Source organism: Hemicordylus capensis, chromosome 1, assembly GCF_027244095.1.
Source record: "Hemicordylus capensis ecotype Gifberg chromosome 1, rHemCap1.1.pri, whole genome shotgun sequence".
Classification (NCBI taxonomy): Eukaryota; Metazoa; Chordata; class Lepidosauria; order Squamata; family Cordylidae; genus Hemicordylus; species Hemicordylus capensis.
The window spans coordinates 455,523,838-455,547,514 of NC_069657.1; the positions used below are offsets into that span (position 1 = coordinate 455,523,838).

A 23,677-nucleotide genomic window follows, 5' to 3' on the forward strand; every position below is an offset into this window, starting at 1 on the left:
CAGGTAACTCAACAGGCCGGAGCAGCCCGGTAACCTCTCCCAGCAGCTGGGCTGCGTCTTCCCCGGCGGCCACCCCCGAGACAAGTTAGCCGCCTGCCCGGGCTGTGGGGCGGAGTTCCGGGGGCCCAACTCGCCTCCGGGACATAAAAGGCAAGGCTGACTCGGGCCGCCTCCCTCGCGAGCGGGGCAATCCTCTCCGGCTGGAAAAAGAAGAAGAAGAAGCGAGAACTCCGCCGCGCTCGGACATGGCTTGCTTCTTCCCGGGCGACCTCGCCCGCAGCCCCCGGCGGAGGAGCTGCAGGACCGCCTGCCCGCCGCCCAGGTAAGGGGCTGGTTGCGGGCGGGGGCGCATGGGTAGGGAGGGGGGAGGGCACGACGGGACCCGCTCGCAGCACAGTAGAGGAGCGCCGGCGACGCACGTGGTGGCGCCGGCGTCCTGGCAGAGCCGCGGCCGGCTGCGGCTCTGCCAGGCGGGAGTCTGGCCCTTCGAATTCGATTCGCTCCCGGCCGCCGCTTCCCAGAACGGCCGTTTACACCCGCCGGGAGGGACTGCCGTGCCGCCGCCGCCGCCTCTTTCCGCGCTGGCTTCCTTCCTTCCTTCCCTCCCGCGTGGTGGGACTGGGACCCGCGGGGGAAGCGCGAGGAAGGCTCCTGCCTGGCCAAGCCGGAGGAGTCCCGCGGCGCCCTCCCTTCGGTGCTGCTGCGCCCAAGGAGGGGCCGAGGAACTCCCCCAGGAGCGGCCCTGCTCCAGCCGGCGCCCGGGCGGGTTGTTGACTCGGAAGGAAGGAAGGAAGCCTCGCAGGGTTGGACGCGGCGGACGCCCAAGGCGGACTACGGCAGGGCAGACCGCCGCTCCCACCGCGTTGAGCCTCTCTAGTCGCCCCCGTCCCGTTTAAGGAAACTCGGTGCTGGAGATACACGGGACCCCCCCCCGGACTTTCAGTGGCACTTAAGTGTCTGGGGAGCGGGGAGGGGAGCCAGGAGCAAGCCCCCCCCCGAACACAATGTGTACCTTCCAGGAAGGGAGAGTGTGGCCCGGTAGCCGGCCCCGATTCTGGAAGAGCCCTCTTGGGAGCCAGCGGCGTTTACCTCCGTGTAGGTGTGCTTAGGGTGGCGGAGCGACAGTGGCACGGGGGGAGCGTGTCCGGCTTCGCGGGGGAGGGAGAAGCCCCATCCCTGGGACCCCACTCATGGGCGTCCGCCCGCAGGCCTTTGTGGGGAGCGGGGGGCTGCCAAGCTGTACTCGCTTCGCTGGGAGTGAGCCCCACACTGGAACTAATGGGGCCGTCTGGCTCAACGCAGAGGGACGAGGCTTGCATTTGGGGGGAGCCCTTTGCGGGATCGAGAGCATTTCCTCCTGAGTAAGGCTTGCCCAGGGCTCCCCCCCCCGCCCTTCTCCTGCATAATCGGCGCCTTCCCAGAACTTCCCCGCAAGCGCCCTCCTCCGCCTAGCCTTGCTCAAGAGGAGCCCCACTTCCTGCTGGAGGGAGGAGGAGGAGGAGGGGGCAGCAACTTGGCTGGGACACCTCTGGCTGGGATCCCAGCGCCTGCCTGCCTCTTCCTCCCATTGGTCTGGTGCCCTGTCGCTCGCCCGCGTGTCTCCTGCTACTGCTGGGACCAGGCGGCCAGGAGGAGCTTGGCTGCCGGCAGCTGTGACTCGCGGGTGCGGCTGGCTGGCTCATTCTGCAGCGGGCCTTTTCTGGAGCGGGCCGCTCTGCCCTGCCCTGCCCTGCCCCAGTCGCCCTCATTGGGGTCTCTTCTCCCTCCTGCCCCGCAGGGCGATGATGGCCAAGCAGGCCTCTCCCTCGCCGCCGTCCTCGGTGCCCACGGCGACGGCCACCCTCAAGGAGGAGCTGCTGTGCCCCATCTGCTACGAGCCCTTCAAGGAGGCCGCCACCCTCTGCTGCGGCCACAACTTCTGCAAGGGCTGCGTGAGCCGCTCCTGGGAGGGCCAGAGCCGCCCCGCCTGCCCCGTCTGCAAGGCGGCCTGTGCCCCCGAGGACCTGCGCACCAACCACACCCTGGCCAACATCGTGGAGATGTTCCTCAAGCAGGAGAAGAGGCAGCAGCAGCAGCAGCAGCAGGCGGCTGGCGGGGCCTCCCCGGGCCTCTGCTCCGTGCACCGGGAGGCAGCCAAGCTCTTCTGCCTGGATGACAAGGAGCTGGTCTGCTTTGTGTGCCAGAGCTCCAAGCAGCACGCAGACCACCGGGTGCGGCCGGTGGGGGAGACCGCCAAGGACTACAGGGTGAGTGCCTCGTGCGGAGGGAGGGCGGCTTTCCCCTCCCGCTTTCACGATGGCTGGACTCTTAAGTCGGCCTGCGGGATTGGCATCTTGGGATCCGAGACAAGTTCATGGGTGAAGAGAGGATGATCAGTGGCATCTAGTTGTGGCTGCTCTGTGGAGCCTCCATGTTCAGAAGCAGCATGCTATTGGGCTGGGGACCAACAATGTTCTCGTCATGGGCTGCTGTGGGCCACTTTGGGAACCAGGATGCTGGGTGAGGCGGGCCTTCTGACCTCATGCAGCCAGGCTGTCCTTATGGGGTTTGGGTGGTGCAGGCTTCCTAACCTAGGTCAGGGGTTCTGCAACTTGGGGACTGCTGTGGATAATGGGAGTCGTAGTCCAGCAACAGATGGGGACCCACCCAAGTCCATTTTCTTGGCTGTTAAGGGAGAATCCCATCCATCTTGACCTCTCCTCAGACTTGCACACAAACCGCTTCCCAGTAAGCCGGCTTCATCCAGTTTGCTCAGACGGAACTATTCTGGCCTGTAATGGGAGAAGCAATCCTTCTGCCAAAGTGCAGGAGGAGGAGGAGACCCACCAGGCTTGGGGATTCCCACGGATTTCTTAGCTGCTTGGAAGTCTCTTGAGAGTCCTTCATCCGGCCGCTTCATTAATTGCATAAAATGGGGCCAGCGGGGTCCGCAGCTGCTCTGATGCTCCTGAAAGCAAAGAGCGTTGCAAGGAAGAAGTTTAATTGGGTTACAGTTTCGTTAGGCAGGCAATAAAAAGATCTCATTGTAATCCCGTTAACTCTGGGGTATGCACACGTGATGCCTCGAGCCTGAAGGCCCCAGTTGAGCTAGAGCAGGGCAGCACAACTTTGCCCCTCCTGCAGATGTTGGACTAGAACTCCCATCACTCCTCGCTATTGGCCATAGTGACTGGGGATGATGGGAGTTGTATTACAGAAGTGGATGAACAGCCAAAGTTGTGCCGTTCCAAGCTAGAGCCAATTAAATCAAGGCTGGCCACGCTGAGGTTGTGCAGCTGCTGAACTAGAACTCCCATCATTCCCAGCTACAACATACTGTAGCAGGGGATGATGGGAGGTGTAGTCCAGCCATGTCAGGGGAGCCTCTGATTCTCCTGAATGAAATGGAAAGCGGTAAGGAGATGGAGGCAGGGGAAAGCCAAGTCGGCAGCTTAACATAATGAAGAGCAAGGTTGTGCAGAATTCTGGTTTATTTCTAGCCAGGAGGCGTGGGGCAAGGAAAGGAAATGTGGGAGGAGAAGAGCCAACGGGGAGCCATAGTTGTGGGTCTGAAACTCCATTACGGTCCCCTACATAGAGAGGTGGTATGACAGACAGGGGCAGGCAACCTTTGGCACGCCAGCTGTGGCTGAGCTATAACTCTCATCCTCCCCCAGTCACACTATGTGGGTGGGGATGATGGGAGTTGTAGTGCAACACCAGCTGGAGTGCCAAAGGTTGCCTGCCCCTGTCGGTCATGAACTCTGTCAGTGGGGGGCTTTGGAAAGTTGTTCCTTTCAGTCTTGATTACTCCCTGAACTTGTAAAATAAAAGCCCTAGATGCCCCTCGCAAAGAGATGCTGTTGAGGACCATCCAAAAGAGAAAGGCCTGTAGCTCTGGGGAGGAATACCAGTTTCTACATGCCCAAGGTCCTTTTTTGGATTCTTTGGCATTTCTGATGGAAAGAATCTCACTTAACAGGGCTAGGAAAGACTCTGTCCCAGGCCGGCACAACTTTGTCCCTCCACTGTGTTTGGACTACAACTCCCATCATCCCCAGTGGCCAGTAGCCAGGGATTATGGGAGTTGTAGGCCAACATCTGCAGGAGGGCCGAAGTGGAGCAGCCCTGCGAGGGTGTGGCCTAAGATGCTGGAGAGACCCCGCTAGTTGGAGTAGAAGTAGACAACTGAGCAGGATGGGCCAAAGCTCTGACTCTGTTTATTTAACTTGAGTATTTATATAGCAAGCCCCCTAATGGTGCAGGGGGGAAATGACTTGACTAGCAAGCCAGAGGTTGCCAGTTCGGATCCCCGCTGGTATGTTCCCCAGACCATGGGAAACTCCTATAGCGGGCTGCAGCGATATAGGAAGATGCTGAAAGGCATCATCTCATATTGTGCGGGAGGAGGCAATGGCGATCCCCTCCTGTATTCTACCAAAGTCAGCCACAGGGCTCTGTGGTGGCCAGGAGTCAACCCTGACTTGGCGGCACAACTTTTACCTATTTATAAAGCATCTTTCCTCCACGTGGTTTACGAATGAAAGCATCAGACTATCACTACAGTGTTTAAACAGCTGTGCAGTTAAATTTATTTCAAGGCAACTCCATAGACTTATAAGTATTTTGCAGACTCCAGGTGTTATCTATATGAAGGAAGAGTATTCTACAAGAAAGGGCAATAGGACTTCAACAGCACTCCTACAGGGCTCATGAACAGGGCTCAGGAAATCCACTAGTCTACTAGTCTGTGATGAGTGGAAGAAACTTGCTTCCATGCTGCGTCCTTGCGCAAAATCATCTTGGAAAATTATTATTTATGGGCCTTGCAGGGCTCTTAGGTCAGTTTACATGGTAACATTCCAGATATATACAAACTGGATTAAGAGGCAGGGTAACACTGGAAAACAACTGAAATGGCCGCAGCAAAGGGCAGTTCCTGAAAGAGCAGCACGTGGCTGCCACTTGAAAGATCTTCAGAGGGGAGGGGCAGAAACCAGGCCTGAAGGATGCCAGATGGGGAGGGAAGTTGCCGTCCTCTGAAGGATGATGCAAGACTGGTGTGTTTTGGGGACGCCTAAAACTAGCTCCTTAGATGTTGGCTAGGAACAAGTGTGTGTTTCCAATCTTGACAAACCGGATTTCCTGGCAAGCTTCCAGGTCCCTGGGGCATTCTGGATGGGGCGAAATCCCAACCACCTTGCTTGATACTTGCATTTAGCAAAATGGCTGGAGTTTCTGGTGGTTCTCCGAGACATTGGCAGTTCGTGGGAAGCCTCCAGCATACAGCGGTCAGTGAGGCTGGGGTGCTTGGAGGCCTGCGACTTGTCCCAGCTGCATTATTGGGGGGAACTGGGGGGTGATGGGCCATCCGGCTGTCCAGTCGAGCTTTGCTTTGGAGTTGGGGGGCAGAAGGAAAGTGGGGGGGGAAAGCACAGATTCCAGACCAGGCCTGCTAGACTTCGGCCCTCCTGCAGATGTTGGCCTACAACTCCCATAATCCCAGCAACTGTGGCTGGGGATGATGGGAGTTGTAGTTCAAAAACAGCTGTGTGTTGCAGGGTGGGGAGGGGGCAAAGTTGAGCAGGCCTGCTCCGGACCCTGGACCGGGGAGCTGCTTTGATGTGGACTCAGTGGGTTCTGTTCTAGAAAATGGCTCTTGTGGTCGGAGGGGAGGAGGAGGAGGAATCACCGCCTGAAGCCGGGAGAGGAAGGAGGACTCAGCCTGCGGTTTGTGATGTGAGCCTGAGTCACACTTTCCCGGCTGTGTTCCTGCCAAACACCCCCCCCCCCCCCGTCCCGCCCAACAACACAGTTGGAGTGAACACTTAACCTCTTGCCAAATTCCTGTCTTTAAGCAGCTGGGGTGGGGGAAGGGAGCTGCAGTAACGGCTTTTCCTAACGAGCCCTGGCCGGGTGTGTGTGTGTGTGTGTGTGTGTGTGTGCATGCGCCTGCCAAAGGAGGCACAGCTGCCTCTGCTTCCTGCCCCCAGCTTGGGGGGCTCCTCTCTCCCTCCTGCCCCGCCCGAGAGCCCAGTGTAAGAACTTGGCTTTAAGGGGCTAAACAGCTTGGAAAAGGAAGTAAAGGAAGGCTTGAGAGTGGATATACTCTAAAGACCGTTTGCCACCAAGTAAGTGAGAAAACGGTTGCCAGTCGACATGAATGTTCTGTAGCTTCCTGCTTCGCGGACTTCTGTATAAATGAAAGGAATCTTTTTACTGATTTAAAAACATAGATACAATAGTGACCGTCTGTCATGGCATCTGAGACTCCTCAAGCACTGCCTGCAGGCTGGCTATCCGTCTGGTGCAGCTGCCTGGGTAACCTGATGAATAGACAGCCTGCAGGCAGTGCAACTCTCGGGCAGGAGAGGGAGGAGTAGCCCACTGTCTCCTCAGCGGAGGTGGCTGCTGCTGCTGCTGGGGAGCAGGAAGGGATGAAGGATGCATGGCCGGAAGGCAAGAACGGCCAGGCAGGAACGGAGCAAGGAGCCTCTCGGACCCTGGGAGCCCTCCTCCCACACAGAAAGATTTATTTTATTTTTTTAAAGCTGGCTACGTCCCTCTCTTGGACTGAATCACACTGCAGGCAAAACAAGAGCAAGCATGAATGGTCCCCTTTGCTAAGCAGAGTCCACTCTGGTTTGCATTTGAATGGGAGAGTACATGTGTACTGTCAGATTGTCCCCTTCGGGGATGGGGCCACTCTGGGAAGAGCCCCTGCCTGCTTGCAGGTGGAAGGTTCCAAGTCCCCTCCCTGGCAGCATCTCCAAGACAGGGCTGAGAGAGACTCCTGCCTGCAACCTTAAAGAAGCTGCTGCTGCCAGTCTGTGTAGACAATACTGAGCTAGAGGGACCAAGGGTCTGACTTGGTAGAAGGCAGCCTCCTGTGTATTGAGGTGTGTGTGTGTATTATTATTATTTATTTTATACTTATATCCCACTCTTCCTCCAAGGAGCTCAAGGTTATTATAATAACACGGTTATTTTTATCCTCACAACAGCCCTGTGAGGTAGGTTAGGCTGAGAGATACATGACTGGCCCAGAGTCACCCAGTGAGTTTCATGGTTGAATGGGGATTTGAACTCGAGTTTTCCCGGTCCTAGTCCAACACTCTAACCACTACACTATGCAACATTCTGCAAGAGCTCTCTAACTAGGAAGTCCCTAACTGTTTCTCAACAGTATAACTTTATTATAGAGCTTTTCTACTTTTGGGGTGTGTGTGTGTGCAGGGATATGCCACCTTGACGCTCCAGCTGTTGCTGAATTACAGCTCCCATCATCCCTAGCTGCAGTTTATTGTAGCTGGGGATGATGGGAATTGTAGTTCAGCAGTAGCTGGGGAGCCAAGATGGCCGCCTCCTGGTGTAGGGCAAGGGTTGGGTCCCCTGATGTTGTTGACTGGCCCTGGGCTCACTGCTCCTAAGGTCTCCCACTTGCTAGTCCTGTTCCCACACCTCTCTAGTCCTCAGTCTGTCTGCTCCATGAGTCCTCCTTCCCCAGCACCTGTGAGAAGGGGATTTCCTTGGCAAAAGAGGACCTTCCACTTCCCTCCACAATCCAGGCAGTGTGAATGTTCAGTGTGGAGACTCTGAGCAGCTGCTGTACTTAGTGACGTTCCATGACATCACTGCAGTCCGGCCAATTGCTGCAGAGGCTGCTTCGCCACCTACCGCCACTGTACAATTTATCATACGTTACCGTACAGAATTAACATTTTGAAATCTCAGCTGTTTCCCTTTTCTAGAAGTAGAAACATGTGGCGTATATAAGAGGTGTGCCCTCTAACCCGTGGCCCTTTTCTTCTTTCACTCCAGGCCAAATGTAAGGACATGGAAAACTCCCTGCGGGATAAAATGCAAGAATTTGGAAGAGTGCAGTCGAATTACAGACTGATTGCTGGCCACAACAAGGTGAGAAGTGCCTCTGAGCACCGAAGGCTGCATACATTTGATGTATCCCAGGGCACTTTTCGCCTGGGGTGGGTGTGTGTGTGTGTGTGTGTGTGTGTGTGTAGATCTACAGACTAGGAGGGTGGGGTGCTCTGCGTGATATAGATAATATGGTGTGATGTTCACTTGGACCTCTGCACGTGGCCCATGGTGAGCTGAACCTTGGACGTTAGTTTATGGGGAAGACTAGTGAGAAGAGTTGGTCTTGTGGGAGCAAGCATGAATTGTCCCCTTTGCTAAGCAGGGTCCACCCTGGTTTGAATTTGAATGGGAGACTACAGGTGTGAGCACTGCAAGGTATTCATTCCCCTTAGGGGATGGGGCCGCTCTGGGAAGAGCATCTGCCTGCTTGCATGTAGGAGGTACCAAGTTCCCTCCCTGGCAGAATCTCCAAGATAGGGCTGAGAGAGATTAGGGCTGAGAGAAGCTGCTGCCAGTCTGTGTAGACAGTACTGAGCTAGATGGACCAATGGTTTGACTCAGTATATGGCAGCTTCCTATGTTCCCAAGTGGGAAAGGGTTTGACCATCTTCCTACTTGCCCACTTCTTCTAGGAATTCCCTTGGCTGAAGAACAGCTAGTAGAGTATACATAAGCAAGTTTCTACTTGTCCTTTAGGGACATGCTAGGGACAGAGGCTGATGTCCAGACTAACCTCACACCAGTGATCCCTCTAATTTTTTTTGCATGTGTGCGGATGCTGGGTGGCAGTATCAAGGCAGTGTGTGCACATGTGCATTCAGGATGGAGCCTTCCTGATTCCACATGTTCTAGGCCACTGTGCTATCTCTGTGTAAATTCTGACAGCTTCTAGACAACTGTGAAGTTGCTGCAGGCAATAAGAGCAGCGCGACTCAAACCCTGCGGAATGAAAATGCCAACCGATAGGCTATTGTGTGGAGGCTATTGTGTTCTCCTTGGAGCATCAACAATTAAGCCTACAGTTAACGTCTGGTGCAAGAGACCTCGCACCAAAACATAACATCCTGTCAACTCCTTTTGCATTTGTTTGATTCACACAAAATGCTTCAGTCCTAAGCATGCCTGCTTAAAAAGAGAGACCTACTGAAGTCAATGAGGCTTCTAAATAAAGATACTAGTGATCAGGCCGAAAATACAATCATTCAGCACTACGCAAAATGTGGTCCTGACAAGAAAGCATCGTTTCGGGTTGTTAAAAACGTCCTTGCGATACAAAGTGGTGGGGCGGGTGGTGGTGGGGATATGAAGCTTGCCTCTTTTTCACCATCAACCCATGATCATGCAACAGCATAACTTCATTTTAAAAAACATTCAAGTGTCTCCCCTCTGCCACCCAGGCAGAAAGTGGCCGGCTGGAGAAGGAGATCAAGAAGCAGTTTGAGCAACTGCACGCGTTCCTGCGGAGCGAGGAGAAGACCATGCTGGACGAGCTGCAGGAGGAGGCCCAGAGGAAGCAGGGCCTGATCGAGGACAAGATCAAGAAGCTCTCGGAAGAGAGCAGCCTCCTACAGCAGGAGGTCAGCCAGCTGCAGGCTGACCTGAAGGAAGACGACCTCTCCTTCCTCAAGGTAAGGCTGGCGACCCCACCCCAAATACCGCTTGATCTGTCTTGTCCAGGAGATTGGCAAGCCAAGGCCTTGCATGGCTGATCTCAGAAACACAGGAGGAAGCTGCCTGTGGCCGGACTGCTAAACTAGTTGGCACCCTCCTTGGTCCTTCTAGCCCAGTCTTGTCTACCCAGACTGGCAGCGGCTTCTTCAAGGTTGCAGGCAGGAGTCTCTCCCAGCCCTATCTTGGAGATGCTGCCAGGGAGGGAACCTGAGACCTTCAGATGCTCTTCCCAGAGTGGCCCCATCTCCTAAAAGGAATATGTTATAGTGCTCACGCATGTAGTCTCCCATTCAAAGGCCAACCAGAGGGGACCCTGCTTAGAAGAGGGGACAATTCATGCTGGCTACCACCAGCGGAGAGCTGGTCTTGTGGTAGCAAACAGGACTTGTCCCCTTAGCTAAGCAGGGTCCACCCTGGTTGCATATGGAAGGGAGACTAGAAGTGTGAACACTGCAAGGTATTCTCCTTAGGGGATGGGGTCACTTTGGGAAGAGCAGAAGGTTCCAAGTTCCCTCCCTGGCAGCCTCTCCAAGAGAGGGCTGAGAGAGACTCCTGCCTGCAGCCTTGAAGAAGCTGCTACCAGTCTGTGTAGACAATACTGAGCTAGATAGACCAAGGGTCTGACTCAGTATATGGCAGCTTCCTCTGTTCCTATGTTCCTAAGACCAGCTCTCCACTTCCATTGTGTGTGGCCTGCAGTTTCGTAGCAGAATCTCCCCACCCTGTGGTCCACCAAAGTGTTTCAAACTTGGGCTCTTGGCAACTAAAGCACAACAAATCTGTACTTGGTGCTCTGAGGATGTACAATTAAGGACACGTGTACCTTGCTGGATCAGACCAGGTCCCGCCTAGCCATTCATTCCAAGGACCCCCACCCACCCTAGACCCCTGGTGGGGCTATTTCCTGCCTCTGCCTGCCCCTGCTGCACATCAGTAACTGCTACACGATTCTGTTTCAAGATGCTCTAGGAGTTTTGAAAAATAGTTGCAGTTTCTCAAGCCCCTTTTCTCCCCCTCTCTTCTCTTTCAGAAACACAAAACCCGGAAGCGCCGGTAGGTTGCTGAGTTCGTGAAAACTTCCCAACAAATTTGTCTTCCTGGTGCTGGGGTGGAGGGAGAGACCACCTCACTCTGGGAGGAGAGCATGCCGTTCTGGGGGCTGCTGCAGGGTGTGGTGTGGGTTGACTTATCTTTTTTTTACCACCCTTGGATTGGTGGCTCTTTCCCCAAAGAGGACTTTGGAGCACCTGCTTTATTTCTGCAGGGAGCTGGTGATGCCAGAAGCGATGCAAGAACCATGCCTTGCACGATGCCTCTGCCATGGCAATTGCCCGTCCTAACGAGCCCAGGCCAGTGAGGTGCAGCTGGCTTGGGTTCCCGTCGGCCCAACTGCATCTCTCTCGTTTGGCCCTGCGCCAAGGAGAGCCACGCTGCCCGCAGACTGGCTGTTCATCAGGTAGAGCTGTGTGGACTTAGCCAGAAAGGGTGAATGGCCGGCCTGCAAGCAGCGTGCACGCTTGGGCTGGGATGAGAGAGACAGACAGACAGACAGACAGACGCAGTCGGGCTGCAGAGAGCCAGAGGCAGCTTTGCCTCATCGGGTCCCCCCGCCCAGTTCGTTAGGCGAAGCCATTACTTTGGTTGCATGACGTCTCCGAGGGAACTGTGTCTAATCTGCTTGTATGACTGAGCCTTCCCTCTGTGCATTGCAGCTGAGTCCCCCCCGGTCCAGTCCCCTGGCAAATCCACTTTAAAGGACAGAAGCTAATCCCTGCCTTGTTACTCCTGGGTCAGAGAGCTCTCTGCCTAGAATGTCGTGCTAGTCTGAGGAGGAGAGGATGCTTCTCCCTCAACATTCCCCATCCTCCATACTTTACGCCCTCCCATTTCAGATGTTGTGCTAAATCTTCTTAATTAAACCCACCCACCCCCTGCAATTAACCGTGGCGGGCCCATGCTTCACCCCACAGATCTGTGTGTCCCCACAGGTGTCCCCATTTCTCTGTGGATGGACCCAATCTGTGGGCATCTTGAACTGAATGCAGAAGCTGTGTCTGGGGCTCCTTCACTGGGATGGCCCCCATGGAAGCACCCAGAACAGATCACTGGATTGGAGTGACTTCTTAGCCCAATCAGACCTTATGCTATAAGAGTGTATAGATATCTGTACACTCGTACATGTGTTTGTGTGAATGCCTGTACCTGGGTTCATTTTAAATGTGAACCTGAATACAGGCCCTTCAAATGCATGGGACAGAGAGGACGTGTACTTCTGTACCTGCATTCAGCACAACATGTGGATGGCAGTAACTGTGTACAGATCTGTACCTGTGTGCACTGTACACTTGTACAGCATTCACATGAACGTAACATGCAAATATGTGTGAGAAAACTAATTTAACACATTTGTATCATGCCCCTTCAGTATTTGAGGAAGCTCACAAGAATAACCAAACAATAAAACCATATACAAGCAATACATTAAAACCAAACCAAAGTGAAACATAAACCATGGTGGCTAGAATTTTTATTTTAATGGTGCAGAGAGTCGGACCAATCCAGATCTGTGTATGGAAAGCCCAGCCACTTGCACTCCTTTGAATATCCCAGGGAGGCTAAGTTCAGGGGAGAGAGCCGCTGGCTGGCCTGCCTGGGTGATCCCTGGAGCATCCTGGTCACGGATCCGTTCCGGTGTCGTCACCTCCTTCCTCTCTGCCTTGCTTGTGCTCCCCAGAATTGCCTGGACAGTCGAGGAGCCAGAAGCCATTCCTGCCGGGACGCTGATCGAAGTCACCAAGTACTTGGGATCCCTGCAATACAATGTGTGGAAGAAGATGCTGGATATCATCAAAGTGGGTAGGTGTCCGAGTGGGGAGGCATTCCTGAGGGTGGGGGCTCTGTGATGTTGCTTCTGGGCGACTAAACGTTGCCTTCCTCAGGGAAGACTTGAAAGCCCAGCTGCTTATGCCTTGTTCTTCCTCCAAGGAGCCCAGAGAGGTGTGTACTTGGTGATGTTTGTTCTCACAACAGCCCTGTGAGTGGTCCAGAGTCGCCCAGTGACTTTCCTGGCTGGATAGGGATTTGCACTTGGGTCTCCCCAGTCCTAGGCTGACACTTTGACCCCTGCACCACAAAGGTGGCAGCAACGGGCTGGAGGAAAGAGAGGTCTCTTCCGTGGGCCTCCCTAACTTAAAAGACGGGGCAAGCAGACTGAGAATAGAGGGGGTGTTGGGCTGGGGGGGGCGCTGTGGCTGGTCTCCAGGTGCCCAGCCTTGCCACCTTGTTGCTGGGGGGGGGGGCTATTGGCTGGTTTTGGAACTTGCTGCTCCTTGTGGGGGTGGCAAGTGTTGAGACCTGTGGGGCAAGACGCGTGTGCACTGAGCGAGGTGCATGGAGCCGTTCAGCAATCCATTCGAGGAGTGCCAAACCAGTTCCGCGGACTGGAGCTCGAGCCAGTTCGAAGGGTGGTGGATAACTTTAAGGGCGGGGGAGGGTGCTCTTACCCCTCCCGCCGCGTCTCCCCCACCGGCGCTGGGTCTTCAAACGGTCCGGCGATGTATTCAGACCTCCCTGCTGTCCCGTTGCTTCCTCGGACCAGAAGTTCCTAGTGTGTCTTTGCGCACATCGTACTGGGAACCTCCGCTCCGAGGAAGCAACGGGGCGGCAGGGAGGTACGCTGCTGCTGCCCTGCTGGGCCGTTTGAATACCCAGTGCCGGCGGGGGGAACATGGCTGGAGGGGTAAGAGCTCCCTCCTTCATGGATTCAGGTAAAGGTAATAAAGGGGTCTGTGGCTGAGGACTCCACTGGGCTAGTAAAAGGCAGAGAAGAGACAGAAGGGGTCGGGGGTTAGGGGGAAGAATTACCATACTAGTGTGGGCGATTGAGGGGGCCCGATCTTCCCCTCCTGTAGCCTTCCTGGGTTGGAGTTGGAGGTCTGTTTGGCGAGGAGATCTCCAAGCAGCCTGGCTGCAGAGTGGGATGATGATGATGATGATTGATTCGATTTCTATACCGCCCTTCCAAAAATGGCTCAGGGCGGTTTACACAGAGAAATAACAAATAAATAAGATGGATCCCTGTCCCCAAAGGGCTCACAATCTAAAAAGAAACATAAGACAGACACCAGCAACAGTCACTGGAGGAATGCTGTGCTGGGGGTGGATAGGGCCAGTTACTCTCCCCCTGCTAAATAAAGAGAATCACCACGTTAAAAGGTGCCTCTTTGCCCAGTTAGCAGGGATTGAGAGACCCCCAAGAGTGATCTCAGCGCTTTGGACCAGGGACTGCCAGGCTTGGGACCCTCTGGGCCTCCTCCACACTATGCACACTCTCTCACTCTGCGATGGGGTGGATGCTCAAAGTAATGAGGGTCTGTGCAGCCTCTGTGCCCGGGAACAGCTGCATGGATGGTGGGGTGGATCCAGAACCTGTGAACTGCACAGAGCTGAACCAAGTACTAGTTCTGAGGTCGGGGTTTGTGTGTGTGTGGAGGGGGGACATTCTACCCTAACGGTGGGCATTCTTGTCTCAAGGGGGCTCATTTGTAAGGAAGGAATTTCCTCCCCCCCCACCCCGGTGCTGGAGCTCATCGGTAATGTGATCAGCCACTGAGCATGCTCATCCCATTACTGATGTGCTCCAGCTACAGGGGGGAAACCCCTGCACAGGTAAGACCTTTCTATTGAGGTGGAGGTTGACTAATCTTAACTCTGTGTGTGTGGGGTGGGGTTTTGCTTGGGGAAGGAGGTGCCTGCTGTAGCCACTAGAGGGCAGCAGTGTACAGATAACCTAAGCATTGCAAGCTTTTATGGATAGTTCTCATTGAGTGGGTGTATCTTCCAGAGCTATCAAATCTTTCTCAACTCCAGGAACCCAAGTTAATCCTGGCAGATGTTCTGCTCCTTTTACTCATGGAGTGAACTTAATCATGTTCCCCACCACCACCACTTTCTGTGTCACTGACCAAAGCACTGCTTCCTGGCTTTCTTCTGCAGAGGTGGCTGTTTGTCTTAAAAACAAAAACAGGAGCTTTTGCAAAGTCACTTGTGGTGTCTGCCCAGATGCCATGAGGAGCATCAGCGTTGCACACGTGCCACTGAAACTGCAGGCCAGTGTGGCCATAGTTGCAACTCAGTGCCCCAATCTGATGTAGTATTTGTTTTATTTTATTTTATTTATTCGATATTAAGTGGTCGGCTGGTGTGCCTACTTACGAGGAAACACTGGGGCCTGTTGCGAATCCCTCACTGGGTCTTTTGTCAGCCTAAATTCCAGCAAGAAGGTTTGCACTGTAGAGATGCGCACAGCGGGGGACAAATCAATCAGTAAAGGCTGCCAACTTAATGGGATTTTACATTCCTCCTTAAGCGCTTCTCCACTCAGACAGTGTAACAGGGATTCCCAGATGTTGTTGACTACAACTCCCAGAATTCCCAGCCAAAGGCCATGGCAGCTGGGGATGCTGGGAGTTGTAGTCAACATCATCTGGGAATCCCTGTTAGAGGGAACACTGCACTCAGACCTTAGGCTTGGCAGAGAGAAGAGTGTTTTGAATAAAAACATAAATGAACTCTGAATAAAGCATGCAAACTGATCATCCCTTGTGCAAAATTAGCTTCCATCCATTTATTTGCTAGTAATCATGCTGGTTGTTTGAGTGTCAGCAGCTCTCTGAAAGCTAAAGCAAGGACAGAGTTGGAGATGTGGATAGCCAAGGATTCTGCTTTTGCCAGCAGCAACTGACCTTTAAAGAACCAAAGAATGCTTTTCTATAAGGCCCAGGCAGATGTCTGTAGGGGCACCCAAACAGCTTCTATTGTTGGTTGTCCCCTAGCATTTGGTATTTGACCATAGACTGCCACTGTACATGGAGGTTCTCTTGAGATTTCATCCTCGCTCTTCTGTAGCAGGCGAGCCTAAAGTGTATAAAGCAAGGAATGTCAGGAAAGCAGGAACTGGCTTGTATTTACAGTCCTTGAACAAATTGGTAGAGGACATCAGCGGCTGCTAGTCTTGATGGCCTTAGGCTATCTCCCTATTGAGAGGGAAATGGTTGCTGGGGAGCCACAGCAGGAGAGGGGGCCTGCCTTCACCTCTTGCTTGTGGGCTTCCCAGGGGCATCTGGTGGGCCACTGTGGGAAATGGGAGGCTGGGCTCAATCCACCTTGGGCCTGATCCAGCTGGGCGGCCCTTCGGTCTCTCCCTTCTTTCCCGCCCCTCCCCATCACTGACGCCTCTCCTCTTGCAGTCCCATTTAGCTTCGACCCCAACACAGCGGCCGGCTGGCTGGCTGTCTCCGACGACCTCACCAGCGTCACCACCTGCGACTACAAGTTGCAAGTGGACGTCCCGGAGCGCTTCTCGGCCGCCGGCATGCCTTGTGTCCTGGGCTCCACGAGCTTCTCCCAAGGGTCTCACTCCTGGGAGGTGAATATCGGCGGCGTGGAGAGCTGGTACATCGGAGTGGCCAAGAAGCGCTGCGGCTACCAGTGGAGCCTGGGCTGCGACACCCGCCTGGGGCTTGGGTACATGTACTGTATGCAGGGCGCCCGGAAGAAGATCTGCCAGGGTCTCTCCAAGTCCCTCCTGGCGGAGGCTGGGCGCATGAAGGACCTCCAGAGGGTCCGCGTGGAGCTGGACTGCGACGAAGGCGAGCTCTCCTTCTACGACGCCGAGCGGAAGGACCACATCTACACCTTCCACGACAAGTTTGGGGACGTCGTCCCCTACTTCTGCATCTGCAGCGCGGATGCCGAGGAACCGGAGCCCTTCAGGGTCTGCCCGCTCCAGGTGCTGATCAAGGAAGATTACCCCAACTGAGCGGGCTGCAGTTCTGCATTGGCCTCTTCCCCCCCGTCTTGCATCCCTCACATGCTTGTGAAAGCCTCTGTATGCTGGCACGGACTTGGAGAGTAAAAAAAAAAAAGAGTGCCCTGTTTTAGCTCGCGAAGGCTAAAGTTTTCTGTTGGAGGCAGCCCCGAGAAGTGGCTCAACTCTGAGTGCTGCCATGAAGGGTGGCTGGAGTGGGCAGAGACGGATTTGACCCATGGGCGACACCCTGCCCCAGATGTGCTATGCAGCCCTCCTAGAAATGGATAGGAGGGGGCCAGCCAGGGGCCTGGACTGGTGGGCACAGAGGAATTGTCCCACGGTGGGGGAGAGGCGATGCTTGAGCGGCTCTGCTCTGGATTCAGTCTGTGCAGACGAAGCACCTCTTTGTTTTGTTCATGTCACAATGGACTCATCTTGCACATCCGTGTGGGGCTTTGGGGCGTGAGCATGGCAGCACGTGCTGAGATGCATCCCATGCCCTGCAGCCTGTTCTTGGGGGGGGGGTAGTGGCTCTGGGGGAGGGGGCAGGCTGTCGTGGTGGTGGTGGTGGTAATGGGGAGATTGGGAGGGGTATTGCAAGAGGCAACCTTGCTGTCTAGCCATCTGGCAGAAGCCTGTGTGTGTGCGTGTGTGTGCGCGCTCGCTCCTCTCTCTCTCTTAAGCAGCAGAAGAGGCTGTAATTAAAGTCGTCCTCCTCCCTGCAGCAGGCAGAGCCAAAGATTTATAGGGGCTGGAGAAGAGGCTTGGAATAGACAGGGGGGTGCCTGATTGGTTCTGACAGCATGATGTCACTGCCGCCCAATCAGAAGGCACAACGGCCGCCTCATTAGGCTGGGCGGGTGCTGGAGTCGAGCAGGGGATTAACCCCTTTGTGGCTCTCCCCTTGCAAAGCCCTCCTGGCCGCTTCCAGCTGCTTCCTTGCTTCCCCTCGTGGCAGGGGAGGCAGGAAGCTACCACCTTCCAGGGGAAGGCTACCCTCCCCTGCCATAGGAGCCCCCGCATTCTTCACGGTTGGGTGGCAGGCAGAAATCCAGCAGATTACACCTACCCATTTGGAGCAAGAAAAGCACCCCCCCCCTGCAAAAACAAAAACCCCAACAGCCTGTTGTTGCTTCTTCTGGCGCACTGGAAATACCGCTGCTAGGGAAGAAAGCCCTATGGTGTGGCCATGCTCCACATTGACTTTCCCTGGAGAACAAAGCTATGACTAGCTCTGCCTTGACTAGCAGCACTCGTGTGAAGTGCTGCCTGCCTGTGCTCAGTGGCTCATGGTTGCTCATTTGGGGGGTCGGCATCCCAGATCTGGGGCTACAGATCTCCCAGGGCAGGTGGCCCATCGACTCTACCTTGCAGCAGGCGGCTTGGCTTACTTGCTTGAGTTCTGCAAGCAGCATTGGGCAATGGGTCTCCTCTCTGCTGGGGATCACGGGAGTGCGGGGTAGATCCTGTAGCAAACAAAAGCAGGATTGTGCTGCCTCGGAGCAGGTTACCAAGAACTGGTCTAGCGCAGCCAGGAAGAGAGTGAGCAGCCTTTCTGGGTTTCGATTCTCGCCTCTGCCACAAACTCACTAGGAAGCCTTGGGTGAGCCCTTCTGCGGGGACACTGATGCTACTTTGCCTGACCGGCATGCTGTAAGGGTTATATCAAGATAGTCCATGTGAAGCACTTTGCACACTGCAAAAGAAAGCACTATACAAATGCTTGTTATATTATTATTATTACTATTATTATTTTTATTATCCTTTACAAAAGTTTGCATTCCAAATAAAATGGTTTCCTAAACAACAGCTGGGTACTGGTATCTAAGGGCTTGCAAGGGCTGGGCTGTTCTTCTAAAACAATAGAATTGGCCGTATCAGAATAAATTTAAGGAGTCACTGACAAATTTACTCACAACTTAAGGTTAGCTTAATTTTTTTTTTAATAAAATAAGTTACAGCTACCAAACACCCTAAAGCTATATAGATGCTTGAAAAGAATTGGTATTTTCTGTCCTCTTTTGTGTTGAGAACATGTTCAGAGAAGCTGATAAAAACTTAAGGCCAAAGTACAAGATATGGGCATAAGTCTGGATGAAATAATTGGATAAGCAGGTTGGGTTGATTACCATGAAGGACTGGAGTGCTTGTTGGTTTAGTGCTAGAAGAGAAATGGTTCTGAACGTTTGGGGAGCAAGGGAGTCTCTGCCAACTATTTTAGATGGGCATATATGGTCCATATCCTTAGCTAAGCAGGGTCCACCCTGGTTGCATATGAATGGGAGACTACAGGTGAAACTCGAAAAATTAGAATAACGTGCAAAAGTTCATTAATTTCAGTAATGCAAATTAAAAGGTGAAACTGATATATGAGATAGATGCATTACATGCAAAGCGAGATAAGTCAAGCCTTAATTTGTTATAATTGTGATGATCATGGCGTACAGCTCATGAGAACCCCAAATCCACAATCCCAGAAAATTAGAATATTACATGGAACCAATAAAACAAGGATTGTAAATAGAACAATATCAGACCTCTGAAAAGTATAAGCATGCATATGTATTCAGTACTTGGTTTGGGCCCCTTTTGCAGCAATTACTGCCTCAATGCGGCATGGCATGGATGCTATCAGCCTGTGGCACTGCTGAGGTGTTATGGAAGACCAGGATGCTTCAATAGCGGCCTTCAGCTCTTCTGCATTGTTTGGTCTCATGTCTCTCATCCTTCTCTTGGCAATGCCCCATAGATTCTCTATGGGGTTCAGGTCAGGCGAGTTTGCTGGCCAATCAAGCACAGTAATCCCATGGTCATTGAACCAGGTTTTGGTACTTTGGGCAGTGTGGGCAGGTGCCAAGTCCTGCTGGAAAATGAAGTCAGCATCCCCATACAGCTCGTCTGCGGAAGGAAGCATGAAGTGCTCCAAAATCTCCTGATAGATGCTGCGTTGACCCTGGACTTAATGAAGCACAGTGGACCAACACCAGCAGATGACATGGCTCCCCAAATCAACACAGACTGTGGAAACTTCACACTGGACTTCAAGCATCTTGCATTGTGTGCCTCTCCATTCTTCCTCCAGACTCTGGGTCCTTGGTTTCCAAATGAGATGCAAAAGTTGCTCTCATCAGAAAAGAGGACTTTGGACCACTGAGCAACAGACCAGTTCTTTTTTTCTTGAGCCCAGCTAAGACGCTTCTGACGTAGTTTGTTGTTCAGGAGTGGCTTGACAAGAGGAATACGACATTTGAAGCCCATGTCCAGGATCCGTCTGTGTGTGGTGGCTCTTGATGCACTAACTCCAGCCTCAGTCCACTCCTTGTGAAAGTCCCCAACCTTTTGAATGGCGTTTTCCTGACAATCCTCTCCAGGCTGTGGTCATCCCTGCTGCTTGTGCACCTTTTTCTTCCACACTTTTCCCTTCCACATAACTTTCTATTAATGTGCTTTGATACAGCACTTTGGGAACATCCAACTTCTTTTGCAATGACCTTTTGAGGCTTTCCCTCCTTATGGAGGGTGTCAATGATGGTTTTCTGCATAACTGTCAAGTCAGCAGTCTTTCCCATGATTGTGATTCCTAATGAACCAGACTGAGAGAACATTTAAAGGCTCAGGAACCCTTTGCAGGTGTTATGGATTGATTAGCTGTTTGGAGTGGGACACCTGGAGCCTAGACTGTTGAACCTTTTCACAATATTCTAATTTTCTGGGATTGTGGATTTGGGGTTCTCATGAGCTGTATGCCATGATCATCACAATTATAACAAATTAAGGCTTGACTTATCTCGCTTTGCATGTAATGCGTCTATCTCATATCAGTTTCACCTTTTAATTTGCATTACTGAAATTAATGGACTTTTGCACGATATTCTAATTTTCCGAGTTTCACCTGTAGAAGTGTGAGCTCTGTAAGATCTTCCCCTCAGGGGTTGGAGCTGCTCTGGGAAGAGCAGAAGGTTTCAAGTTCCCTCCCTGGCGGCATCTCCAAGATAGGACAAGATTTTTTTTTATAGGACAAGATTTTTTTATTGAACCAACAAACTACCAAAGCATACAGTACATTGCCAAAGCACAATTATATACAAAGTGGTTGTTTGTACATGATATATCTACAAAGATTTACACACAAGGATTTGGAAACCCACAAGGTTATGAAGTATATGCAGGTAGTACTGTAACTCAGGGGTGGGGGATTTCAAGGCACATCAGGTAATCGGGGGGTTACGTCCGACGTCCATTTCCACAATTTGTCCCATTGCTGTTTAGAAGAGATACTCTTGTCTTTTTGCACATAACCATGCAAACTTTTCCAGAAGAGATTTACTGTCTCATCTGCGTGAACCTCTTGGTTGCGTCTTCCCTCCCTATTCCTATGCAGGAGCATTGCATAAATGACATACAGGTTTACTAACCTGATTACGAGGAGGGGAACGTTCCAATTCCCTAGTATGAGGGCACCCGTTCCGTCCCATTTCCTTGAAGGTTTCTTTCTGGGACCTCAAAAGGAGGTTCTATCGCTCAAACCCAAGGTTAGTTCTTCCCAAGTCTGTTTTTTCAAATCAGGCCACTCTTAACAGCTTGCTTACTCCCTGCCACACTCTTTTAGCTACTACACACTCTTTTAAGAAATGTGAGTGGGTTTTCCTGAATGTCCAAGATAGGGCTGAGAGAGATTCCTGCCTGCAACCTTGGAGCAGCCGCTGCCAGTCTGCGAAGATGATACTGAGCTAGATAGACCAATGGTCTGACTCAGTATATGGCAGCTTCAAATGTTCCTATATGGTGCATGTTTAATAGGTCCTGATGGTTTGAGGGTTCCTGTGTCTTTAAGCATTGCACAAGACAAAAGCTCACTAGGTATGATTCCCCCCCCCTGCCCCCAAACAGACAGGTTTTACCTGCTGCAGGCTCCCCTGAGGTACAATTTTTAAAGGCCAGCAGGCCTTTATGGGTTAGGGTCTGACAGCTATAAATTAGATAATATACCATATTCATCCAAAAGGAGGAGGACTCTGAATTTCAGACACCCCTCCCCATTTCTAACAGCAAAGAACTTAGGGGCGGGGGGACTAGTCTTGAATTCAGATAAATATGGTAGATGAGTTTTAGACATTACATTGATATTCCAGACAAATGCACACAGGCCGCATCCTCCATTCTGCCTTCTGAAGTAGCATCTAACAGGGGAATGCAAGCATGTCTCCTGCAATGGGAATCCGGTGCACATGAATGCTTGTGGCACTCGGTTTGCATTTCTGGCGTCTGAAGGGGGAACTCATCCATCTCCCCAGAGTCTCTCAAAGGCTGCCGATGCATTTCAGCAGGGGGTTGGTGTGTGCATTTCCCCTCTGGAAGTATATAAGCAGAGGCATGAATCACTCTTTTGGCAGTTCAGTGTATCATTTGAAATGCCTCCAATCTAGCAATTAAGAGTTTTAATCAGTTGGTAATGTGTGAATGATCCACCTAATGGCGCAGTGGGGAAATGACTTGATTAGCAAGCTGGAGGTTGCCGGTTCGAATCCCCGCTGCTCTGTTTCCCAGACTATGGGAAACCCCTCTTCTATCAGGCAGCAGAGATATAGGAAGATGCTGAAAGGCATCATCTCATACTGTGTGGGAGGAGGCCATGGCAAACCCCTCCTGTATTCTACCAAAGACAACCACAGGGCTCTATTGGCGCCAGGAGTCAACACCGACTTGGCACGCGTACACACACACACACACACACACACACACACACACACACACACACACACGATCAGACTGAACTAGAAAAGGAGGACCCTGTCATGAACACACTAGGTGGTCTTCGCCACCCTTTCAGCTTTAGCCCCTCATCTATGATATCATTCATTCATTCTCTATACCGCCCTTCCAAAAATGGCTCAGGGTGGTTGGTTTATACAGAGAAATAACAAACAAATAAGATGGCTCCCTGTCCCCGAAGGGCTCACAATCTAAAAAGAAACACAAGATAGACACCAGCAACAGTCACTGGAGGGGTACTGTGCTGGGGGTGGATAGGGCCAGTTACTCTCCCCCTGCTAAATAAAGAGAATCACCATGGTAAAAAGTGCCTCTTTGCCAAGTTAGTAGGGGTTATTATATGCAGATAATAATAATGCTGACCTCGCTTAGGATTGCTGCAAAGATATCAAAGGTAATGTATGCAAAATACTGTGAGCACTCTAAAGCATGACATCAATGGTATTATTCTCAGGTGTTGGTATGCTTTGTCGGAAGACATGATTAGCTATCCTTAGGGTTTTCACCTTTCCCTGGCAGGTAAAAGAAACTGCAAGGTATTTTTCCTAAGTTAATCCATTTCCGCCTGAACCCCTGGAGGTTTTTCTGCTCCCTACAGCTGTTCCAGGGAGACTTTCCTGGAAACCTACAGTGTACAGTTTTAAATCTTAAGCTCTTTCTGCTTTCAGCCTTAAGCATGTTAATGCATAATTCGTAGTATTGGTTCCTGTGCTCCCAGGCTTTTACACCTTTATTATCCTTTCTCCCAGTTCTGTATCCCTTCTGCCCTGAATTTTCCTGTTTTATTGTTCTGCAGTCATTAAGTTAAATGTCACCCAAATCCATTTCCTTTTCGGGGTGAACAGTGAAAACAAAGTAAACTGGAAAATTCACTGAAACAAGCCTGCCATTCCACATTTGGGGGGTGGTGGTGGTGGTGTGGTGGTGGTGTGTTTTTCTTCCCAGATAAGAGAACCCAACTCTGTCTCCTGGGAAAGTGACTTGCCAGAGAGTTCCCTGCAGTGCCACTCCCTGCATGCCTTGGCGACCCAGCCCCAGTCACATAAAACTCCAACAAAGGAATCCGCAGCTTGCGGAGAACAGAGGCTGCAAAGGGGCAGCAGCCAGTGCTGGCTGGCGATGAGGTGGTCTTCATAGCATTCCACCTGAAAAGGATGGCCAGCCTTAGCAGAGAGAGTCAGGCAGCAAGGCTCTTGTGCCTTTGAGGAGGAGAGATTTGGGCAGCTGTCACTTCTGCAGGGATCAGGGAAGCAGAACTTGCTGAGATTCCTTCTCCACAGACCCAGGATACAAACAGGAGCTCAGCCAGTTTGCACCCCACCCCGGGAAGTCCTCTTCCATATCCCAAATCTGTGGATATCGGTTGTCACCACTGATGAGGGAAAGGCACTCTGCGTATGTCTAGAGGCACTCGACTCTTTTATATACCTGCAAATGTTGCACTATGAGAAACAAGTTCCTCACTTCAAATCCCTCTTTAAACCTATCTTTCCTGCAAAGTCTTTGATTTCCCTATCCTCAGCTGAAATAAAGAGACGGTAAAGGGGGGAACCCTTGCAGAGTAGA

General features: G+C 52.3%; 1 protein-coding gene across 2 annotated transcripts; it reads left to right on the plus strand.

Moving 5' to 3' along the window:
- Positions 1-18,146, plus strand: TRIM35 (tripartite motif containing 35). 2 transcript variants are annotated; one of them, XM_053249628.1, is made up of 7 exons: positions 1-322; positions 1,778-2,246; positions 7,801-7,896; positions 9,255-9,485; positions 10,559-10,581; positions 12,263-12,384; positions 15,777-18,146. In XM_053249628.1, exons 1-7 carry the CDS (start codon positions 246-248, stop codon positions 16,346-16,348), a joined length of 1,590 nt encoding a protein of 529 aa, XP_053105603.1. In that variant the 5' UTR covers positions 1-245; the 3' UTR covers positions 16,349-18,146. The 2 variants fall into 2 exon arrangements, with proteins under 2 accessions (XP_053105603.1, XP_053105614.1); XM_053249639.1 differs by lacking the exon at positions 1-322 and adding an exon at positions 786-1,095.
- The last annotated feature ends 5,531 nt before the right edge of the window (positions 18,147-23,677 follow it).

Excerpts from the sequence above, each read along its gene's own strand:
- TRIM35 (XM_053249628.1), top strand. The coding sequence starts at position 246 with ATGGCTTGCTTCTTCCCGGGCGACCTCGCCCGCAGCCCCCGGCGGAGG. Across the intron at positions 2,247-7,800 it reads AGACCGCCAAGGACTACAGG|GCCAAATGTAAGGACATGGA; the intron begins GTGAGTGCCTCG and ends CTTTCACTCCAG. Across the intron at positions 12,385-15,776 it reads GCTGGATATCATCAAAGTGG|TCCCATTTAGCTTCGACCCC; the intron begins GTAGGTGTCCGA and ends CTCCTCTTGCAG.